The sequence below is a fragment of the Perna viridis genome, chromosome 7, assembly GCF_037379345.1.
Source record: "Perna viridis isolate PV_CMFRI_1.1 ecotype Kerala chromosome 7, ASM3737934v1, whole genome shotgun sequence".
Taxonomy (NCBI): Eukaryota; Metazoa; Mollusca; class Bivalvia; order Mytilida; family Mytilidae; genus Perna; species Perna viridis.
Window position 1 is genome coordinate 31,541,903 of NC_142451.1, and position 24,456 is coordinate 31,566,358.

Sequence of the window (24,456 nt, forward strand, 5' to 3'; positions counted from 1 at the left end):
TCCTTCAGAACCGGATGTGGCATAGATCCATATGTTAGCCATATAAGAAAAGTGCGTTAACCAACTTGATGTACTATGAACGCACATTCAAATATGGTATCCTTCGGATTTGTCTTCTGATCTCTATTTTTGGTTTGTTTAAATTATTTTGGGGTTTAGATTCTCCCGTATATTTGCATGTTTCTGATGGTGCTGACTGGTTACTTCGGAACACGTGTTGGCATAGTCATGTCGCAACTTGCTATATCATTATAATCGTAATAATTGACAATCTACATTTAGAGCAAATTTAAATCAACGACATATCGATTTTTACTGTTTACTTTATGTATGTATATATTTTTCCATTACCACATTGATCGGAAATTCTTAGGTTATTTTTAAATGGAATATACCCCAGTACCTGTTGCGCATTTGTAAATAAGGCACATTTACTTCAAGGTAAGCTTTTCTTTTCGAAGAAGTGAGTGTAGACATTTTAAAAGGGGTATACAGCAAAAAAGGGACTCCAAACTATTATTTGCACAAATTGTCCATGAAATAAACAATGTTTATTCCAACCCCTGGACCCCGGAATCTACCGCTGAAGGTGGGCCCACGGGGTATGGAATATATATGTCATACTCAAATGTAAGCTAGCAATAATAATAATAAGTTTGTTAATAATAATAAAACAATTTGCTAATAATCAAATAAAAAACAACTGGCTAATAAACAAATACAAAGACTAAATTACTATAAATCGATACATGCATGACTTTTCTGAATTCCGATTTAATAACAATGATTAAGTAAGTTTCGGATTCATTTAAAGCAAGTTCTTTCTCCGAAAAGGTTAAAAAGAACCATTGTTTTTCGAAATGCTTTTTCCTAGCTCTATTCCATTCTACTTTCTGACTACGTGACAGGGAAAATCCTGTCAGTTTTGTGAAAGAACTTTGGTAAATTGTCTGAAATTAATCATTTCAGAACTTAATGCAGAAGACAGAACAACAAACATAACGCAGAGTAGCACATACAATTGTCATGAGTATGCTCTCAGATACGGTTGCTGTAGATGACAATAAAATCGAAGATAGTTTCGAAGAAATAGATTTCGAAGAAATAGATAAACACAAGACAGAAAAGAACGATCTTGGCGCATGTGACAAGGAACATTCTGATAAACTTAGTTTCAAGAAAATGGTAAAATTCAATATCACTAAGCTCTTAGAGGCGAAAGCGTGGATAAGTAGCATGGATACTCTTCCGAATGGTCGAGTTGTAATGGCAGATTTTAGTAATAATAAACTTTATATATACAGCCAGGATCTCGAAAAGCAAAAATCAGTGATTGTGCCTGGCAAACCATGCTGTCTCACAGTCTTAGACAATGAAAAAGTCGCAGTTACTTTGCAGGAGAAAAGTTCTGTGGCTGTCATTAATATCATGACTAGAAAAACTCTTCGATTTTTGAAAACGCCAGACAGTTGCCATGGTATCACATATTGTGATGAAAAAATTGTTGTAAATTGTCTAGAAAGTGGATTACAGTTTATGGACACATGTGGTAAAATTAAGACTACCGTTTCCGATGTGACTGGAGAGGCAAGTCTTTGTTCTTGTGGAAATGAGTATATTTACTGTTCAGTGTACTGGTCGCATAAAATATTGTGTTATAACAATCTCGCGGAGGAAATTTACAGTTTTTCGAACTTGACAATTAAATGCCCTCGTGGCATTGCTATACATCCGTCAGGACAAGCTTTAACCACAGAGTTCGCCAAGAATAGAATTCATGCAATTAACACAGAAGGTACGAAATCAGCTGTTGTTCTGTCAAAGAAACATGATATAACTAATCCCTTGTGCATTTTATTCAACATACACGATGACTGTCTGTATGTGGCTAATAATGACGGCGAGTCAGTGACGATCTACAAATATAATAAAACCTAAATCTTATTTTTAAATTCATTTTTTTTAGAACCAGCTCGATTGGCATTACCGAATGTAAGTGGAGGTGGTTTGTTTGGACCTTATTTTTGTTATTCTTGTGCATATTTGAGGCAAAAATTAAACCAATAATAGTCAGGAACCTTTGTTTTTTTTGTTTTTTTTTATATAAATATTTGCATCCTCAGAAAGATCACAGGAACACCAACTATATATATCTCAAAAGTGGGCAAAAAATTTGTTGTATTATATTCTTTAATCAGGGAAGGTATGGTTTTAAATTCATTACATGTTGGTAATATCTGCACTATCAAAATAAATATGGAATTCCTAAAAAATGTACACACAACATGCAAAGTTGGAAGAAGAATCGAAAGCAACCATTGTTTAACGTTACCCACAAAATAAAATCAAAAGCCGTGAATGAATTTAATTTGTGTATACAGAGCAAATAAAAGTCAGGCACACATAGTAAAAACATATGCATATACCAGAGAAACATATTAACACAAGTCAGTAACCTACGGAAGCCCATTAGTGCTAGGTGTTCACTTATTTTTATGTCGTTATAACGACTTAGTATCTCGTTTAAACGACTTATTGTCTCATTTAAACGACTTAGCATCTGGAAGACTTTCAATTTCTACATTTTTAGCTTTTTTAAAGGGCATAGTTCTCAAAATTGTAATGACAAAAGTGAAATATTTCAAATTTCAATTTGGTCTGTCTTTGGTGGTGAATAACAATATAACCAAATTTGAAATAATTCCATTGAGATTATAAAAAAAACACGCAAGATATGTCGTTATAACGAGATACTAAGTCGTTTAAACGAGATACTATGTCGTTATAACGAAGATACTAAGTCGTTTAAACGAGTTAGCTATGTTGTAAAAACGAGATACTAAGTCGTTTTAACGAGATCCTAAGTCTAAAAACGAGATATTAAGTCGTTATAACGACTTAAAAATAAGTGAACTCCTGGCACTAATGGGCTTCCGTAGAAGCCCATTAGTGCCAGGTGTTCACTTATTGTTATGTCGTTATAACGACTTAGCATCTCGTTTAAACGACTTAGCAAACTCGTTTTAAGTTTAAACGACTTAGTATCTGGAAGACTTTCAAGTTCTACATTTTTAGCTTTTTAAAGGGCATAATTCTCAAATGACAAAAGTGAAATATTTCAAATTTCAATTTGGTCTGTCTTTGGTGGTCAATAACAATGTATCCGAATCTGAAATAATTCCATTGAGATTATAATAAAACAAAAACAAACAAAAAAAAACAAAAAAAAAAAAAACAAAAAAACAACGCCAATTATGTCGTTATAACGAGATCTTAAGTCGTTTAAACAGGTTAGCTATGTCGTTTAAACGAGATACAAAGTCGTTTAAACGAGATACAAAGTCGTTTAAACGAGTTAGCTATGTCGTTATAACGAAATACCAAGTCGTTTAAACGAGATACTAAGTCGTTATAACGAAGATACTAAGTCGTTTAAACGAGATGCTGTCGTTTAAACGAGTTAGTTATGTTGTAAAAACGAGATACGAAGTCGTTTATAAACGAGATACTAAGTCTTATGACGTATGACGTAAAATGCCTTAACAAACCCTTTAAATATAGTTTATGATATTACGTCGTCTGTCAATTCTGTGGTAACTTTAAACAAAAATACTGGCATTCCACATGACCAATAGACGAAGTGCTTAATGATGGACCCATTTAGAGAAGACGGATTCCATACGATAGTAGCTCGTAGAACATCTCAATACTCAATGGTATCCAACTGAAACCTTTGCTCTTTCAACAAACGTTATCAAATAATGCTATGCTGACTTTTCGTCTTCATTGACACAAAGCTTCCGCGCTTTGATTATTGTAAAATTGCTCTTTACTTATATTTGTTCAAAACAATTTAACGCATTATTAGACATTGCGCAATTTTCATATGTTATGCACAAATGAGTTTTATTTGAAGGTTTTGTGTGTAAACAATCTTTTAATTGTTAAAGTAAGAACAATCCTATTTATAGATATTCACAATCGATATTTCAAGATGTTTAAACTTAAAAAATAAGTAATAAAAACAATTCTTCCGTATCTACAGAAAACAATTATTTAATTGTTGATGCGTGACGATCGGATACCAATCGCCGGTGTTAAATTTCCTTAAATCATTTCCTTTTTATCAGGTCTTCCTTGTTAAGAAATGCGAGGTGAAGCAGTTCCATATTCTTACATACCTTGGTATTTTATAATTTGTTTTAATTTTCAACAAGGTCAGTTATTACATACATTAAATAAGCTCTATTTTTTCGTTGTCATTTTTCTATATATGAATTGATTATTAACACACCAAATTAATCGTTTAACTGTTAATTTTGTACCCAAGTGATACATATGTAACTCAGGTTAAACATTCACCCCCTGTCTATGTATGCAAGTAGTTATAACACCTTTTATATGCTTGAGATACTAGAGCAAAAACTGATTTTTTTGTTTCGACTTGTTAATTCAGCGCTATTTATGGAATAATAATTCTTTCGAAAGCATAAAAATGAGATGTTTTCTTTTTTCATTCATCACATTCATTGCAATATCATGCATGCATGGTGTATCTTAACACAAATTTACATTAAATTCAGCCTAGCAAAAATAAATTGGATTATTTAAACAAGGTCTCAAAAACATCTGATGAACTGTTCTGTGTGTTTATGTGTGTTCATTGCTTTTTTTTCATGTAAAATTAAGTTTTTGTCCATTTTTTATGGACAACACAAGTAATGTGCCTAGTCTGCATTTCCGTAGGTTTTGGAGAGTCCCTGATTCCGAAGTTTCCGTATCAATCGTCAACGCTCGGGTTAATCAGCAGTTACGCACAGCATTCGGTTGTACGCATTGTTTAACGAATCGTTTTCTAATTAGCACTGGGAATTATATTTACAGGAATCCATACATTATCAGTTCAATATGTTAAAAACAACGTAACATGGTTTGAGATAGAAGATTTTTGTTCGGCGTTCAATGGGACTGCTTTGAAAAGAAGCGATTTGTATACGGATGCCGTTAGAAATAACATCTATACCACTTCCTGGATAAATGGAACTGGTGAAGGTTGGTTTGATAGTTAAGCTCTTTCTTATATCGATGTATGTAGGGAGTCACAGGGCCGGAAGCGGTATTTCATGTTAGGAGCATTAGTGGAATTTTTTTTGGTGGTATTATTTATGAAAAAAAATCAAGATTTCATGCAAAAAATTTAGTTTTTTTAATTTTAGGGGACAGACACGCCTGCCCTTGGATCTGCTCCGGTCTCCAACCGATTACCACATGAACATAGACAGAAAAGTAAAAAATAGGAAACACTAAAGCAGTCAAAACACTACGAATAACACAAATATTAAATAAAAGAATACACACGGCAACTAAAAGAAACAATAAGCAATACAGCCTTAACATTGGAGCCTGTTCCAGGTACACTGATAGAAGAAGCGTCCTCTGTTTTTCTTGACACGTCCGCCTACTTGCTCCAAACTCTAGAAGCAGCTCTAGTTCTGTACCATCGATGTACCCATTTATCCAATTGTGCAATTAAGCTCCAAACAACGGTGTTTAAGTCTTGAATAGGAAGACAGATCGCTCTTCCGGAGCTTGCATATTCAGGAGTTGCAAAAATAGTGCCATGGCCAATGCTCTGGGGTTAGGGGTTACCCATATAATGTCCACACCGGATTTAACACGAACAATTTCAGTGCTTTTGAGACCCCGAAGGTACGAGAACACAATTAATTCCCCTTGGTTTCCGTTGTGTACGAATATAGTTCCAACTTTGGTAGTAGGTACCTTCCACATTTTTTCATATTTTTACTGGAAACTTTTTTGCTGAAGTTTTGCCTCTGATTGGTAGAAAATAGGTTAAAATTACATGGGATATTTTTTATTAATCAATTCTAACTAAAAGTTGTAATTTGGTGCAGTGGAAGAAGGTTAAAATTTTGGACTTTTAACTCGGTTCATTTCTCAGTTTACCCCACTTCTGGGTCATATGTATTCATATCAGAAAATGATGGTAAAATTTTCAAATATTTATCTATAAAATCCTGTTTGTACATATCTTTAGGCCAGAGAAGTTTTATTCATTTTGCGCCGGTGGAATGTTTTAATCTGCTCAAATGTGTATATTGAAATGCACTTGAAAATTAATTGTGGTCTCATGCCCGTAGACATGAAAAGTGACCACTGCCAAATGTTCTAAATTTTTACCTACTTCCATAAGACCAATTCACAACTTCCACATAAAATTACAGAATGAAAAAAAAATTCCTTGTAAATTTGATCCTTGCCCTACATTTCTGCAGTAAATACTAAGCAATAAAGTTTATGACTGCAAAGAAAAAAATCAGGAAGAAACACACCAAAAAAAAAGGAACTATAATCGTATACAATAAAAAGTCAAGGGGAATTAATTGTGATCTCGTACCGCCAGCATTTTTTTCAAGAAGTAATTCTCCTTTTTGCATCCGAGATTATTTTTGTAGAGGAGCGAAAATGGCCGAGTAGTCCCGATTGATGATAACGTTCACCTTTTGACCTCCAAATTGTTGCGGATCAAAATCTAAGATAAGAGGCGCACAGTACGGGGCGCCGAATGGGGCTCTTGTAGTTTTGTACTCACAATTCAATTTTGTACAGACAAAAGTCGTTTTTTTTTTCAACAAAAATTAATTCCGATTGACAAAATTTATAAAATACTACAAATTTTCAACTTTCAAAAGTCAATGCTGTGGCACAAAATTCAACTTTGTGAGACAAAATTCAATTTTGTGTCACAAAAATCAATTTTGTCAGACAAAAGTCAGTTTTGTGTCACATTTTGTGTTTGCAAATTAGTTTACAGAATTCTTTGAATACGCAAATGAATTCTGTCATCACGATTTTGTAAGATTTCTCATTGGAAATAGTAACCTCAGGTTTCCGATTACTTCGAGCAACGCAGGACGGTTAAGGCCGTTTTAAGTGAAATTTAAAAAAAAATCTTATAAGTTGTTTCTACAGTAAAACTGTTTTGAAATGACTAAAATTGCTATTATACTTTTTCTGTGAGATTTGTTTGAAAAATCAGGTTTTAGAATACGCGATTTTTCTACTTTCGATTCATTGGGATTTCTCCTGGTGAATCATGTGATCATTTCCTGACATCTTTCAACTCAACTATAAAATGCTTTGCCCGACCTGTTAATCGTAATCAAATTTTTAAAAATTTGACAAGATAATTTGTATTTATATATTTGTCCCAAATTTTGCTGGAAAAAGAAATGAAATATCAGATTAGCCAAGAAAATCATATTAGAAATGTGTTGTGTGGTGAAATTTGTTATCTGTCTAAGTCGGCGAAAGATTATTTGTTCCACTATCCCTCACGATTTTTTGCCAGATACAGATAGATTCCTTATTTCATTCCGATTTTATTGATGTACATTTTGTATGACACAAAAAATTCGGTTGAATGGAACAAGATAAAGTGACACAGTGGGTTATACAATTACGATATCCAATATTTCTTTCACCTTTCACTTATGTGCTTTATTAAAACCGTGCACATTCGAACCATATCCACTGTATTGCAGTGACTGCTTTAAGTTTGTAATACACGTGTACATGATGCTGCACATTTTGAATTAATTTGCATATCCAAAGGATTTTGTAAACTAATTTGCATACAAAGTTGACTTTTGTGACACAAAATTGAATTACGTCTCACAGAATTGAATTTTTTGACACAGAATTGAATTTTGTGACACAGAGTTGAATTTTGTCTCACAGAATTGAATTTTGTGACACAGATCAAATTGACTTTTGGGACATAGAATTGAATTTTGTGACACAAAGTTGATTTTGATCACAAAAAGATCAAGTTCCATTCGGCGCCCCGTACACAGTGGGAATAGGAAATGAAGATTTTGTAAAAATTTCATTAAATTCTATTCAGTGGTATAGAAGGAGTAACGGATAAGAGATAAGAGATTGGTACGTCTCTGCGTAAGGGAAGTAGGGACGGAAAGAAGGGTAATCACTATCACTTACATTGGGGGGGGGGGGGGTTAAAAAAATGTCTATATACATGTGAATTTTCAATTTTTATAGGTAATTGCACAGTTGCGAAAGATATTAACACCAACTTAACTCTGAGTTCAGTCAGCTGTAATGAGTCCTACCCTGTCATATGTAAAGTTGGTAAGTAAAATCCAAAAATCCAAGGCCATTGCTCTCGTTTAAAATGGTAGCTATTTATCAAATACTGGTTTATGTTTAATTGAGAACGGATATTAACATACTTGTGTTGGGCAAATATCTGCTAATGGCCCAAATAACATGAAGGGTGATAGAGAATATTACTGTGGTGTAAAGTAACACACTTTTCATTGTAAATTTATTGGATAAATATCTTATTATTTAGAAGGAACGAGGAAGTACTAACACAGCCAAAAACTGGGTGATTTTAGTACGATAGAGTTTTAACATAAGTAATTGTATAAACATTGTGCAAGTAGCGGTATTTAAAAAAAAAAAAAAAAAAAAGGAGGTGATTCATACACGTCGGAAACCCACAAAATTTACTTTTATTTCTTATTCAGAAACTTTTCAAGGGTTATCGTGCTTGATTTGTTTTAAATTGGTTTTAGTGGAAGATTAATGTATAATTTTCTCAAAAGTATGTGGATATCAATGTAAAAAAGACTAATGTTCCCTTAAATACAGCATCTGAAGATCGAAAAAAATGTGTGTTCTGTGTGTGTTTTCTACACTATGAATTACCTGTACCATACAGGGGCGTTGCTACGTAAGGCTAGTTCAGGCTTGTGCCTGTACAAAATTTTGACTATTTTTTTTCTTTTTTAATATCTGATGGATGCATATAAAACGAGTACTGTACAGTAAAGGCTGATATTACTTTTTCAATTGCGCTTCAGTGTAGCAACATGGAATCGGAAGTCCAACGTCATTTACCCGTTATCGGTTTTCTACTAATCATTCCAACGTTCCGATAACTTCTATAAAAGTAGATTTGCGATTTCCGCAAAATGGACAAGTTTATCATTCGACCAAAAAGAAAAAAGAAGAGATGAAAGATCAGAGGAAGGCAGTATTGAGAATGAGCTTTCAGTGTGTATTCTATCAGATACTGAGCCAGCGACCACTGCCAGTATTAATGATATTCGCACAGATCCTTCAGAAGTGCCATCAAATTCAAGTAGCTCTAGGTATAATACCACTATTAAGGGGAACCAGTCGCCTGCACATACCAGAAAGTAGTCCGTAAAAAACAAAGTAGTTCTTAGGATGCATTGTATATTTTTTGTGATTTAGCCAGTATATGCAAACTTGGTATCATCTGAAAGCTTATCATGTCAGGTACACAATGAATACAACAGTTTTGAACTCTGATGCAGAGAATAATTTGTCAGAGTCTAGATCTTAAGCGCATTGATTTGTCAAATTTCAAAAGGAAAGTAGTATTTTTAGTACCTGTCTACAGTTACACAGTTCCAACCACCATACCCAGATGAAGCTAAACTTCGAAGCCTCAGTGAAATATCTGATACTGACAAACAACCAATTTTGTGCTCCAAATGGACGAATGCCTTCAGCTACCCTTTCCCTGCAAGGTTAAGAATCAATTTTTTCACCTAATAAAAATAACTGGATTTTACCAACCGTCCCTCAGCCCAAACTACTTACCCTATTTTTTGTTGTTCCTTTTTTACCTAGATTCTGCCATCGCTAATTTTTAATTATTGGTAAAGTTTGCCGTGGGAAACTCCGAGAAATATAATGATTTTGGTTAAGCAGCGTTAACTTTATTTTTAAAAGTCACGATATGTGCCCCATTGAAGTCTATAAAATGATTTTGAAAAACAAAATAATTTACCTACCCTATTTTTTCAACCCGAAACAGGCATACTTATATTTTGTATTGGCCTAATACGACTTTCCGTTTAATAAAACTAGTGTAAATGTCTGAGCTACATGTATATGTTCCCTGGGCGTGAACGGTCCAGCCGTTTGAAATATCGTTATCGAAAGTTGACCAATGTCCATGTATACAAGAGGGGTAGACAGGGGGTTCCTGTTCCATTTTGCTATCGGGTTCCAGATCTCCCTCACTTGTTTTCTCTCATTTACTCCCATTGTAATATCCCGACAAGCTTGCACCCTAACTCCCATTTCTACCTCCCCTTATTCCCGGGTTCCTGTCTCCGTGTCCAACCCCTCATAAATGATTTATAAAGAGATAATTTGATACAAAAATGAAGTTAACTTTGTAAATAGAAAAATAAATAAAATAATGTTCATAATATTAAAATGTACGTGTACATATTAATATAAAAAGAGAGGATATGGAGTGAATGTGCGTATGACAACACTTCACATGATATATTGAAAATATCACATTGAAACTCAAGGAACAGGATTTTATTCCTGTTCTGCATCTTGATATTGTACAAGGGTCTTCAACAATGAACAGTTAGTTCATATACCCTCAAACAAGATCAAGAAGGCCCCTAACGTGCACTTAAGTGGAATTCTTTATAAAAGTAAGCCTGTCTAAACATTTCTGTCAGTAACTGCCCCAAATTGACATGAGTTATATTTTCAAATACATTTAAATTGTTTCATTGCACAAAAATAGATAGCAACCAAATTTTTTTTTCAATACCCCCGTTCCGATAATCGAATGGTTACCAGTATCTACTTGTAACCATTCGATTAACGAGAGGGGGCAATGAAAAAACAGTATCTACTTGTAACCATTCGATTAACGAGAGGGGGCAATGAAAAAACAGTATCTACTTGTAACCATTCGATTAACGAGACGGGGACAATGAAAAAAGCTTTCTTTTAAATAAAGAGCTCATCACTTAGCCCGATTTTTAGAGTAAACACGAAAATATTTTAAAAATTAGGTACATGTACTCTGTACTCGAAAACATCGCGATTTCTACAAGTGCTCTATGTAGATATCAGTTTCCTGTCGGTCCTTCGAACAAAAAGTTGTCCCCGTAATTTATACGACAGTCACATTGAAATCTCGTCCCCGTAATTAAAACATTGAAATTTACCAATGATGTACTAAAATGCCTGCCTAATATTCACCCAATATTATTAGAAGACGTGTCAGGAATGCGAGTTTAATGTTGTCTATCTGTCCGTTGGTCTAGAATATGTTGTCTTCATTGACAACGTCGAAAGCCTTTGTAACAACTGGATCTATCATTTTAATTTTACGATTTTATTGGAAATGATATATATACCTTGACAACACTGTTGACGTTTTTGCCAGTAGAAAAAAATCGACGTCTGGACTTCCCATAAACAAGATAGTATTCAGAAGGAAAAAAAAATGTAAAATAATTACAGAACACCTTAAATTTCATGACCTTTTTCTTTGTGAATTCTTCCATATTGAATAGTAGATTAGGACTACCTTTTTGAAAACAAAATGGATATGGAGTAACGCAACATATGCACACTTAAACTGTAGTATTTTTTAACTTTCACGTCCAACTTAACCAAGACAAACATGTATATATGAAGAAATGATTCAGCCTTTTAGGTGTACGAATCAGGCAAAACATGCATTTCTTCATCAAAGAAATGCGATTGATTTTACCTAAAACCGGTGAGCTTCGGTGGGCTTTGCCCCCCACCTCCCGGGCCCTTGACCCACAGTGCCTATATATCTATCAATATCTAGCTACGCCCCTGTCATAGGCAGTGCTAGAATTTTGTTTGGACTGGTGCTTACTAGTTTTAAATACTCAACATCAGATAAAACGGAAAAAGAAAAAAAAAACTAGATGGTTTTCTTGACCGAAGCGGTTGTACGATTTACTTTTGGGACAAAGTAAAGAGGAAATACTAAAAGAATTCCGAAAAATCACAAGCTTGAACTTCGACAGTAGTATACCAGAGTTTGATCTTGAATTAGTACATTATTTCGTAATTTTCTGAGGATGCGTTATATTTATTTACTATACTGCAAGACATCATTCATTTATAGTCATGCTTCACTATTTTTATATTTGGTAGAAGTTTTTGATTCACGCAGTACTGACGCCTTACCTACTACACTCAGTGCAAACGACTTTCCTGCACTCAAAACTGAAGATGTGTCTACTACACTCAACAACCTTACATCTACTCTCAAAACTGACATTTCTACTACACTGAAAACTGTTGACATCCGCACTACACTCAAAACTGACGAGATGCCTACCTCATATAGAACTGACAAATTTTTTACCACACTCAGCGCTGACAACCAATCTACTACACTTGAAACAGACTACTTCCCCACTGCACACAGCACTACTGATGAGATGACATCGGTTGCAACCAAAGCGTTCGGCTCATCGTCTTTCTTTCCACTAGAAAATGAGACTGTAGCATCATCGATCTTAATCTCTGAAATAACAACATCAACGTCGGAAAACCGGACAGAAATGACGACAACACATGGTAACACCAAACAGGAGAAAAGCAGCGGTGTAGGTAAGTTTGTTATAAATTAACTTACGATAAAACTTCTTCTTAAAGACTATTTAAGATTTATTTCCTGTTATCAAAGGTAAAATTTTAATAATACACCTACGATATTCAGGAAGTACACTGTAGTATGTTATCAAATGGGAAATGAAAAGACTTTATTAAAACCAAACCGAACGGTTGTAGTCCAGTCCTAAATTGCTGTACACGAATGTGCACAAGAAGTCTGTCGGAAAACATTGAGTGATCATGGTTGTATTCTCAGAAGGTTTGTTTCTTTGTTGTGCTATTTGATATGTTCGAAATGTTTAACCCGGAAGAATAGGAATTTTAAGATATTAGAGTCTAATCCAGACATAGTTGACAAGGGGAATGTTAAAGTAAATCATGTTTGAAAATTACAAATTAGACCATTTGTGGTAAGTTTATGAGCATGCTCTATGTATACTTCCGCGAGGTAGGGCTTAGGTAGAAGAAAAGAACTTTCCATGCTCCACGCATGCTCATGATTTCCGAAGAGGTAGCACAAAAGGGTCTATTGACTTATTTGTCCATGTAATATATTACACAAACTTCTCCCTGTCAAATACAAATCGGAGGAGTTATCACAAACAAGGAGAAGTTTGTGCTCATTTCTCCCTCTAGATTAGGCTATGAGTATAATTTATCAATCAATTTGATTAAATCGTTAATGGCTTAAACATGAATTGTTTATTGATATTTTGTCTACTCTTGCTTTCAAAGAATGACTGACAGTAGCAATGAGTGTTGGGTAAATTCTTAAAATGTTGAAAAATGAGAAAAAAAATATATAGTGTTGTGTTATTGGTTTTCCTTATTTACTTAATAGAAATCGGTCCAGAAAACGATTTTTTCTAAATGAAAAATATGACAAGCTCCTTGGTAAGGCCGGAACACCGCATAACGTTAAATGTAAGTGTTTGTAAGAATCAGGCGAAATGGGAAAAGAAACGTGCATGTCAAAATCCCACCAATCTGACAATATAATTACTTAAGAATGCTTCCTCTGTTTGATCTCTGCCTCTTTGGATTTGCTCATAAAATTTTTAATAGAATGCTAGAAAAATGAGGATTTTGACAGTGCTATTCCCTATGAAATGTTCATTTTCTGTGCATTTTAATAAAATTATAACTGAATTTACCAATATGATACATGTATGGAAAATCTTGCTTTTTTTCATTGATTGTGATGGTGGAAATAGTCAAATCAAACTTTAAAAATGGATTTTTTTCACGCAATGTTTCACCTACTGCCGGTTTCTTACAGAGACTGTCTTTTAAAAGTATACAAGTATGTCAATAACACTAGTTCAGTACTATATTACAACCCACTTACCAGAAATATCAACCGAATTTACCTTCAAATACCTTGAAATTGAACTTCTTACATAAAAATTTGAATTTAGTAATTTACATGTTATCATAATGACCTATATAACCACCTATTATCCAAATAAAGGAAGTAAATCATATTTAGATCCACGCCGCAGTGGAAGAGGTTTAGCGCCGTGCTGTAAAACCTAGATTTAACCCACCATTTCGCCAGAAGTGCCTGTATCAACTCAGGACCATTGCAGTACCAGGTGCTCCGGTGGTATAATATCTATTTTGCCAGATTTATTTTGGATTTGACTTGATTATGAATCGGATTAGTAATTTTGTTGTTACCATTATTTAGATGAGTAAATTTTAATACGTTTGAAAGTTAATGTGGTCCATATGGACTCAACTAGCTTTGGTTCTTATTGCCATAGGATAACGTTCACCATTGGGCCTGAGTTTGATTAGTCTATTATGAAAAAAAATAATGTTTGAAATTAATTTATGCATTTTTAGGAGTGGTCCTTTTCGGAGTAGTAGGCGGATGTTCCTTAGTTGCTCTTCTTGTTCTTGTGGCAGTATGCATTCGAAGGTTCGTATATTTCAATTGAGCAATTTTAACTTGTGCTTGAATGTATGATTAACACAGCCAGTTTTTGGCTTCGAGAACCGAACTGTAAAAATGAAAATGGAACAACTACAATTAATATTCATGAAACTGTGAGCAGTTCGAATGGTAGTATATTGGCGGGACGGATTTACTTTTATTTGAAGAGTGAATGTAATATTTTACGGTCTGTGAAGAATTTCAACCACAATGTGCACACTAAATAACCCACGTAGCATGTTTTCAAGTCTGCACTATGGGTTTATTTTGAATAGACGGGGAAAAAAGTTGAATAAGAGACATTGATGACGTCACTTTCTTGTTGTAAAATAGTGCCAGTAAGACGATACAACTTTCATCTAAACAAAAAACGCGATACTTCTACAATTATTAAATTATCATGATATAGATGCTGCTAAATAAACCCTTCAGATACACGAATTCCTTACGAATAGTCAATTCGTATTCAATACATATTTAATTCGCCAGAATCCATGAATAACTCAATAACATCTCATACATGCGTTCGCTGACATTCGTATCAATTCGTTTAAGAAGATGGAATTTGTTTTATCATTCGCATAAGACTCTTTCCGATTCTTGATGCCTCCGTTTCATACATTATTTTTTCTACCGAATCCTTACGAAACCAAATTTACAAAGTTCCATAAACTTACATGAGTTTTTGCAAATAAGCCACAAGTGATTTGCTAGTGCTTTACAATTGGCCACGTGTTTCAACAATCACTTCACGATTTAATATGAGTGAAAGTCGATGAATTTATGATGAAAGTTCACGATTCAGAAATGTTAGATACGAGCAATTTACGAATGCAAAGAGTGTTTTTATAATTATTGTGAGTACAATATCCATTGTTACGATTTGATCCCAGCTTTAACTAATAATTAACAAATATTTAACGGTAAACCAATGAGCTTTTACGAATATTTTACGAATATTTACGGTATAGTTATGAGTGAAAAACAAACGGAAATGATTGCTTTTAATAGGATTGTATTCACTCGTAAAAATGCTAGGCCATACAGCCTCATTCATTCTTCAGTTAAATATTTCGGAAAGAAAATATTCAGAAAAATGAGACGCGTATTACGAGAGAAACAAGTTAATATTTTATCAAAACTTTGTGCGACTCCTTCTCCCACTGGCACAGAGGGATGAAGAAGAATCCGCAACAATGAAAGCATGTTTGTCGGAATGGGATGATGCACAGTGTGCTCGAATGAGGAGAGAAATCTAGCCAACCAAGATTCGAATGGTAGTAAAAACGACTAGATGACAGACAAACACAAAGTACATGAATCCCCCCCAAAACAAAACAAAACAAGACAAAAAAAACCCAGAAAAACAAGACAAAAAACAAACAAAAAACAAACAAAAAAAAACAAACAAAAAAAAAACAAAAAAAAAACAAACATAACAAAAGTAACAAAACAAAACAAAACAAAACACGTAAATAAACGAAGATAAATTAGCAACCCGAACTTCCTAAAATCTGGGAGCATGAACCAGGTGCACCGGTAGGGTAAGCGTCGTCTGCTTTTCTAAAAACACCCATCTAATTGTTCAACAAATGCGACATTCGGGGTCGACGAAAAAGGAAAGGAAAAAGATGACATGGTGATCAAATCGGTCCTCATGATACATATGTATACACCATAATGAGAACATGATGACGAACAATAAATTTTTTGTAATCTTCGCTTTGTAACATCATAATCCTGTCGCAGAGGCCTTAAAGTAAGAAAGTTATCGCGGTACAAAAGTTTTATTTTGGCAAGACATAGCCTTTGAGTTGTGATATGAAAACTCCATTCGCAGGTGGTGAAGGTATGTTTACACAGATGAAAGGAAAATTGAAGATACGCAACGAGAAGTCATCGCATTTGTCGTATAGTTTGGTTATCAGTTCATTTTCCGTGAGCTCATCTTGATCCGAAAATCCACCGCAAAACAACTACTCACAATTATTTGTAAATGAATCGTAAAACGATCCATTAGATAATTGTTCACGAGTTCTGGCGAATGCTCTACGAGTTTTTGCAATCAGTTAACGATGTGTTACAATTGTTAAAAGTAGTTGGCGATCTCGACCTCTTTACGAATGAAATAATCAATAAAGATTAGTGGATATTCTTATCAAATCTTTATCACAGATCCATATGATGTAAATCAAGGCGATGAAGAACTATAACATTTCATTGGACAAACCATTATCACATGGAAAACGTTTTTTCTTTATGCATTTCCATTTCAAAGAAAAGCAATGCATATGATACAGTTTAATTTCAGGCACCAGGTTCCAAAACCAATACCAGCACATGGAAGACAAGAACCAGCACAATTTCATAGGATAGACAGCAATCATAGCACGGTTAGTATAGACATGCAACCATTTGATGACCGACTTCACATACCAATCGATTCATCGGCTCCACGGGACAGCCTATTTACTGATTTCGGGAACTTCTTTCGCAAAAGTAGTACCCGATCAGCAAAATCATCAAAATCTAACGGGTCATTGCGAATGAAGAAGGCAAAATTGAAAAAGAAAGAAGAACTAGAGAAACCGTCATATTTAGACAGACCTTCGAGGCTAATGGCTGTAATGCGAAATACGTTTCGACGAAACTCAAAACAAAAAGCCAGAGGAAATCTTTCGGAAGATTATCCTATAGCAGACACGGAAACAGTGGACATTTCAATTCAAGACAAAAATTGTGTTGTGCAATATCATCGTGATAATACAGACGCTTCATCATCAGAAATCGGTAAAAGTGATAAACAGGACAATTGTGATTCCGGAATAAATTGTAGCAGTATTGAGATTGTAGTAACTGAACATAATAATTAATGGTTTTAAGTAGCGGTCTATATAAAAATCGGACAAAAGGTGATTTATGCATTTCAAAAACCCACTTAACTCACTTTCATTCCTTGGTCAGAAACAGCCACTGATCACAAAACCAGTCTTAGTTTTTCAATTGGAGGTTGCGCTATTGAGATAAAAATTATATAGATTGTACTTAAAATTTACATTTTGCAAGAGTTATCGTTCTTGATTTTGTTTGATTTTATTGGGAGATAAATGTAAGATTTTCCCAAAAGATAGTGTAGATCTGAATACAGAAACAAATATTTTTATGTAAATATATATCATATGTAGATTGACAAAGCGTTGTTTGTTCGGTTGGTTTTTCTACATCATGAATCACTTTACTATTGGCAGTGTCTGAATTTTATGTGGACTGGTACTTAAGAAAAACAAAACATTGTGTCATTCGCCATACAAAGTACGGTACATTCCCAAAAGGTTTTATGCTCAGCACAGTAAATTGACTACATGCAATGTACATCTTACTTTCTCAAGTTTTAATGTCATTAAGTATACGATCATCTATCATTAATTTATTTTATTCTTATGAAAATGAATGATTATTTCTTCAAATTCGTAAAATCCTTTCTGCAAAATAAAAGATGACAACTTAAATTCGTTATGGCGTGTGTAATGTACTGATAACTTGTAAATATGGGATCCTAGTTCAACACTATGAGTTTTGACTTCAGGTCTTGTGTTTCTTAGAACTTTCTTTATATATGTACCTTTATTTTAAAAAGGGGAAGGGTATCACATTGAATAAAAAGAATTAATGCCTCGACAATTTCTGTTCTGCTTTTCATTTTTTTACCTGAAGCTTTTTGGCAATGGAACCAATTGGAATTCTGGTGCTCATTGTCTTTTTCATTTTGATTCTATCCCCTAGCTCATTAATTGGATTTAGTAGAAAGGGGCCATTGGACCATACCCCAGGACTTTATTATCATAGCAATTTAGACATTAGGTGGAATGCTAAAGAATGGTCCCTTGAAAATTAGAATAAAAACATTCTGCGAATGGTTCCACTAATCAAGAGTCCTTCCCAATGCTCAAAGGTTATCTCACCCATTATGAGTCGATTTACACGATTTTGTATTGACACAAGGATTAAAACTTACCCGGCCCCAAAGATTCGATCACTTTGAAACGAGAATACGAGTGTAAAATGACACATTATCGTGAAAAAATGGATATTTCTTTTTAAAACATACGCATGCAAGGATTTACAAGTTCAATAAAATGCTCACATGGATCATGCTGTAATATATGATCGATAAACTTACTAGTATATCCTTAAGGTAAATCGATAAATGCAACATACACTAAGCCGGGTACAAACGTCGTACAAATGAACAAGAAACGGACAAAGCGATTAACATTTTCACGGATATGAACGTTTTTACAAGCTGCGTAGATGTCATTGAAAAAAAAATAAAAATGTTAATGTTTGAATGGTAGGCTTTCAAAAATAAACAAGAAAAATGAAAGTTATAATTCCAGTTATCTTAGGAACTATCGCGTCTATTTTAATTACTTTGTCGGCTTTGTTACCTGGCTGGATTATAAAGAAATACGTGGAAACTGGATATATTTCATACGTTAGTTTGTTCTATGGCATTGTTTGTGCTGAATCGTGTAAAACAGTTAGATTTTTGGATGTCTTCCACTTCGAAAGCAAATCCAACATGTAAGTTGTGTATATACGTCATAGAATTAACAGTTATTCCTCAACTCAAGACTGATGTCGTCTGAGGATTGGAATTGTTTTTGGGATTTTCCAAACTTTTTCATTAATGAATATTGACCCAAGTGTTTCCGTAATTTAATGATATATTTAAGAAATGATTTACGTGGGGTGGGGGTATGATGTTGTTTTTATTTACGCGTGTGCTGCGTCTTTATATTAAATTGTTTTATACCGAGCGTTTGCAGTGAATCAAGAAACAATACATTAGAATAAAGGTCAACCCATGTGTAAATGACTAGAACAATCATTTCGGCATCTGAATCCTCCAGGCGTAAATATATCGGGTTAAATAATGTTTCACGTTTGTAGGACGCCATAAGAAACTTATTATTATATAGTTATTATTATTTCAATAAAGGGATGTTCAAGAAAAATCAAGGGAACCAAGATTCTAGCGGAAATCAAAAGAATGTAATCCAGGGACAAAGACCAGACATGGAAAACAGACACACACAACAAAGAACATAAAGTAACAAAATAACATATACAAAGTAACATAAGAAAATGAGCAACTCGACTCCACTAAAATCTGGGAGAATGGACCTAGTAGGGTGAGCGTCCTCTGCTTTTCTAGAATGATCCACGAGTTCATGATGACGACTATAAAACTCCTGTAGTGATGACTTCAATCTTGTAGCAACATAGCCCTGTTCCAGAAACCTAATTGTAAGAAGTCTAGCGTACTTACGACAAGCTCTGGCATAACATATGATTTGTGATATGAAAATTCCATATCCAGGTACTGAAGAGATGTTGCCACAGATGAAAGGGAAGTTGAAATTCTGAATGAAAAGTCGTCACGTCATCAGTCAGGAAATACAATGCAAATTGTAGGAAATGCAATGTAGATAGAAACAAATAATGATTTAAGAAATGCTACATGCCACCGAATTACAAGCTCCTAGATGAGTGGGAGGAAAAAAACACACACGCACACACACACACAACAACAACAACAATGAACCGAACTAAGCGTAAATAGAAAAAAAAACATTCATTCAAGTACAGGTTCACTTGAGGATCAAGCAAAGGTTGATCAGTCCACATTCTTAGGTATTGGAATCTATAAATCAGGCAAAATCATACTTAAAGAATACACTGATTTCACTTTGTGGGCACATAGTTTATGGTCTTGACAGTTCGTTGAATCTTAGAAATGTCTGATGTGCAGAAAAGTGATTCAAATTTACAATAGAATAAAAGGAGAAAAGTGAGTTATCTCCCTTTGATGAAGATATTGCATTTCATAAAATATATACCTCGAATTACTGACATTTGAAAAGGAAATGAATGCCATTTCTGCATTCCAGGAAACATTTTGAATAAGATTTCATGGAAAGATTTATTTCCTATGATGATTTACCCACTGTCTAATTCTTATAGAGAATAGCATGTAATGAAAGTAAAATGAGTCCAGTATACATGTACCTCGTTGTCGTAAGATATTTCAGAACCAATGGGAATCACTCAGCTAGCGGTGGTTATGCTTGTTTCATATGGACGTCTGAAAATTGTGTTAAGTAATCCACAATTATCAGTGGACCGATGACTCTGGATAGAGACAGAATTGGGATAGGGAAGAAAAAAATAAATGGTTGTATTGTGACGCGTAGTGAAAAAATAGTTTTCAATAGGATTTGAATATAATGTAAACTGTTTTGACTCTTTTCGTTACTTTCGCAAACTTATATACAACTCTTTTTTTCTTTCATCATTTTTGATTAACCTTCCCAAAATCGTGCCTTCTTGTGTGTGAAGTAAAGTAGTAGCTTCGTCAAGGATCATACTTGGCCTCATAACTTGTGCATTTGAAAAGAAAATGATTAAAACTTATTTTTAGTAGTAGTAGTAATATAGTAAAATGGTTGCAAATACTAAATAATAATACAAACTAATTTTGACGAAACTTTGGAGGCAAATCTAGAAGTAATAATATTGATTATGCAAAATTTACAAATCACCCCCAAAATTTTACCATTTCTTGAATTTTTAAAATGGATTTGTTAGGAACACATGTGTTCACCCCAGATATTTGCATATGAGTTATAATTGACGATTTTACACAAATTATGTGAAGCTTGAGAGTGAAAACGCATGCGGTCCATGTTGAAAGAGCAAAAAACTCCGTAAAATTTGGCGTTTTTTTGCGGTAAATGAGATAGATGCGGGGATTTGATAAATCGCACATACCCCCAAAGAACTTGAAATAAAGGATACTACACACTGTGAAGTCTCATATCTTGACCTAAATTTAGAGATCGATGGTTAAGGAAAACTATTAACCAAACTTTACAACAAACGCGATGACTATTCGCCCACTATTGTAAACTTTCCTTTCATCTGTGGCAACATCCCTTCAGCACCTGCGTATGGAGTTTTCATATCACAACTCATACGTTATGCCAGAGCTTTTCGTAAGTACGCAGACTTTTTGTATCGCGCTAGACTTCTTAAAATAGGCTTCTGGAACAGGGCTATGTTGCTACAAATTTGAAGTCATCACTACAGAAGTTTTATGGTCGTCATCATAAACCCGTGGATCGTTAGTGTATCCATCTGCACAATGTTCAACGTGTCATATTTTTCCTTTCGTCTTTCGTCTACTCTGGACTTGACTTTTTATGAGCAACTTGACGGGTGTTTCTAGAAAAGCAGAGGACGCTTACCCTACCGGTGCACATTGTTATGCTCCCAGTTTTTAGTGGAGCCCAAGTTGCTCATTTACTTTTTGTTATACTTATGTATGTATTAGTTTGGTTATTGTATATTCTTGGTTGTGTGTGTCTGTTTTCCTCGTCTGGTCTTTGTCCCTAGATTATATTCTTTTGATTTCTGCTTGAATCTTGGTTCCCTTGATTACTCTCACAAGTTTTTTTCAATTTTTAGGGGTAATACATTCAGATATGTTTCGAATTATTACTGTAAACCAATTAAATCATATGAAAGATACACCAAAGAGTTCTAGAAACACATACAACTTTCTTCAGGTACACTTTGATTTTGAGACAAAATTTTGCCTTTAGAGGATTCAAACCTTTCCAATTACCGTTTCAGGTTCTGGGTGTTAGAATTCGAGGTAGAGGTCATCCTCAGCATCGTAATGTCTGCCGTCGGGGTAATAACGTTATACAAAGGACAAAGGCGTTATGTCAGCTGCAAACGTCTTCTAATGTCGACAATATTGTTTTCTGTAGGAGGTAAGCACTATGAAAACTAGATCGTATCTAAAAGATAACAGAAATAAGCACTTTTTACAGTACGCGCAGTTTTGATATTTTAGTTCAACCATTCAATTAGCTAAAAACTCTTTTTAATCCAAATATTGAACTTTTGCCCGAAATATGCAATTCTATAAAGTAATCTATAGGATTGCAAATATAAGGTCCATGTCGGTCTAGAGTTCTCTGCTACATCCAGATGTATAGTATTATCGTCTTTGCTTTGCCTATTGTGTTTTGCTTTTCGCTTGCCCCATGTTGGCGTAATTTTGCAAATGAATGAAATTGTTATTAAGATCGACTTCCGCTTCACTTGTGTGAAAATTACCGTATAAAAAACTATGCATATTTTCTTCTTTTTTTGATAGATTGAATGAAAAGTCCTTGATATTTTTGTTTAACATTTATTGTTTAGTACCACTGTTTCATAGTAGATATTTCCATATAAATTTCACTTATATATTATAACATTTTTATTATTAAATAAATCTTATATCTTGTAGGTATCTTGATAATGATGGCGTGTGGGCGTATAGCATTTGCAACAGCCGCGACGAACAACCATATGCAAGCAGAAATGACTGACCATCCAAAGTTCCATTTCGAATTTCCGTTTGCACTGGTTCCTGCGATGACAGGTGGCGCTCTTCTATTAACTTCTGCTCTGATGGTATGTTTTATCCGAAAGGAAGTAAAAGAAAAACGGAACTCAGCAAGAATTGTTGTCTACGACATTTGGGACACAAAAGATGAACCAATGCCAGATTTTGTCAGCAAACAGCCTTATGATAGAAAAAGTCGTGTTGCTACATGAAAGGACTATGAAGAGTTGGTTATGTGTACTTTAAACTTGAGCAATTAATCTGCAACATATTACAACACTGTAAATAACGGGTTGCATTGTTAAAATGTTTTTAGGGATGTAGCACATTTGGAAAATTGTATTTTTTTCCAGTTTGGCATGTTTTTTGAAAGATTTGAGGTTTGTGTTCGTTGATGTTGTATGTGACAAGACATAAAACACAACGACTTAGATATATTTCGAAGTTTACCATACAATGATGTGGTGTTCGGTATAGAAGACCCATCGGCAATTATTTTTGTTTATATAATATGTATACAAGACATATTTCAATAAAAGAGTGTAACAAATTAGACTCTCGGAACATAGTATTCAACAAACCTTTTTTTTTTAAATAACCATGCATTTTAACTGTATATTGCTTGAGTATATGTAGCTTTTAAAATTTTTGCTTTCAAGTTGCTATGTTGAATGTCGAAGTTTTGCATCTTTTCCCGTAAATTTGTTTCACACTTAAATATGGGGATATTGATTATCCTCTAACGGTTATAAAAACTCAGTTTATAATAACACAAATGAATTGGAGGTTTGTATTGTTTACTTCTACAAATTCGAAAGGAGTAAATATACAAAATGTATAGAGCTTTATCGTTGTATCTATCGGATACTCACCTCACTATCTTGGTTAACAGCTTTTGATTGATTGATTGATTACAATGGACCCTTTTGTGATAAGTTGATGAGCATGTTCAGTATACACTTCCGCGGGGTAGGGCTTGGGTAGAACAAAAGAATTTTCCTCGCGGACGTGTTTATTGAGCATGCTATGCGCATGCTCATCGACTATAGTTACACTCCTTGAGACGTTTAGGTTTCCCGCACGCACGATACCTAAACGAACGCTAAACGCCCACAAAACGAACGATAAACGAACGCTCCTGATAGACGAACGATAAAAAATAATAATAATTAAAAATAATGACAAAAGAAAAAATAGAAAATGAAATTAATGAAAATATAAAGATTAATAATAGCAAAAAAATATAAAAATAAAAGTTTAATCGAGGAAATAATCAAAAATAAACGGACGCTTCTATCGTGCATTTATCGTGCGTTTAAACGATCGCAAAACAATGTGTAAACGCACGATAAACGATGTACGAACGATAAAATGGGAAACGTGAACGTTTCAATGAGTATAGCGCAAAAGGGTCTATTGAATGTCCCATTGTAGATATTTCATTTATTTCGAGTAGATAACGTTAACAAATCTTTGATTGATTGATCGGAAGGACCCTTTATCAACCCAACGCGCTTCTAATGTGCTAACAACTGTAGTGGATAATGAGTGTCACACA

At 34.2% G+C, this 24,456-nt stretch overlaps 3 protein-coding genes across 4 annotated transcripts; all 3 read left to right on the forward strand.

The window, feature by feature from the left end:
* Positions 1-317: 317 nt before the first annotated feature.
* LOC148612297 (uncharacterized) lies at positions 318-2,073 on the forward strand. Its single transcript, XM_088593606.1, has 2 exons — positions 318-441; positions 970-2,073. Exon 2 carries the CDS (start codon positions 1,027-1,029, stop codon positions 1,936-1,938), a length of 912 nt encoding a protein of 303 aa, XP_088449732.1. The 5' UTR covers positions 318-441; positions 970-1,026; the 3' UTR covers positions 1,939-2,073.
* A 1,989-nt stretch (positions 2,074-4,062) lies between these two features.
* On the forward strand, positions 4,063-18,115 carry LOC148612298 (uncharacterized). Of its 2 annotated transcripts, XM_088593609.1 has the most exons (6): positions 4,063-4,217; positions 4,885-5,052; positions 8,083-8,172; positions 12,031-12,492; positions 14,344-14,419; positions 16,746-18,115. In XM_088593609.1, the coding sequence occupies exons 1-6, from the start codon at positions 4,148-4,150 to the stop codon at positions 17,305-17,307; spliced, it is 1,428 nt and encodes a 475-aa protein (XP_088449735.1). In that variant the 5' UTR covers positions 4,063-4,147; the 3' UTR covers positions 17,308-18,115. The 2 variants fall into 2 exon arrangements, with proteins under 2 accessions (XP_088449735.1, XP_088449736.1); XM_088593610.1 differs by lacking the exons at positions 4,063-4,217; positions 4,885-5,052; positions 8,083-8,172 and adding an exon at positions 8,958-9,200.
* Positions 18,116-18,280: 165 nt separating this feature from the next.
* LOC148612299 (uncharacterized) lies at positions 18,281-23,488 on the forward strand. Its single transcript, XM_088593612.1, has 3 exons — positions 18,281-19,018; positions 22,133-22,275; positions 22,800-23,488. Exons 1-3 carry the CDS (start codon positions 18,813-18,815, stop codon positions 23,108-23,110), a joined length of 660 nt encoding a protein of 219 aa, XP_088449738.1. The 5' UTR covers positions 18,281-18,812; the 3' UTR covers positions 23,111-23,488.
* Positions 23,489-24,456: the final 968 nt, after the last annotated feature.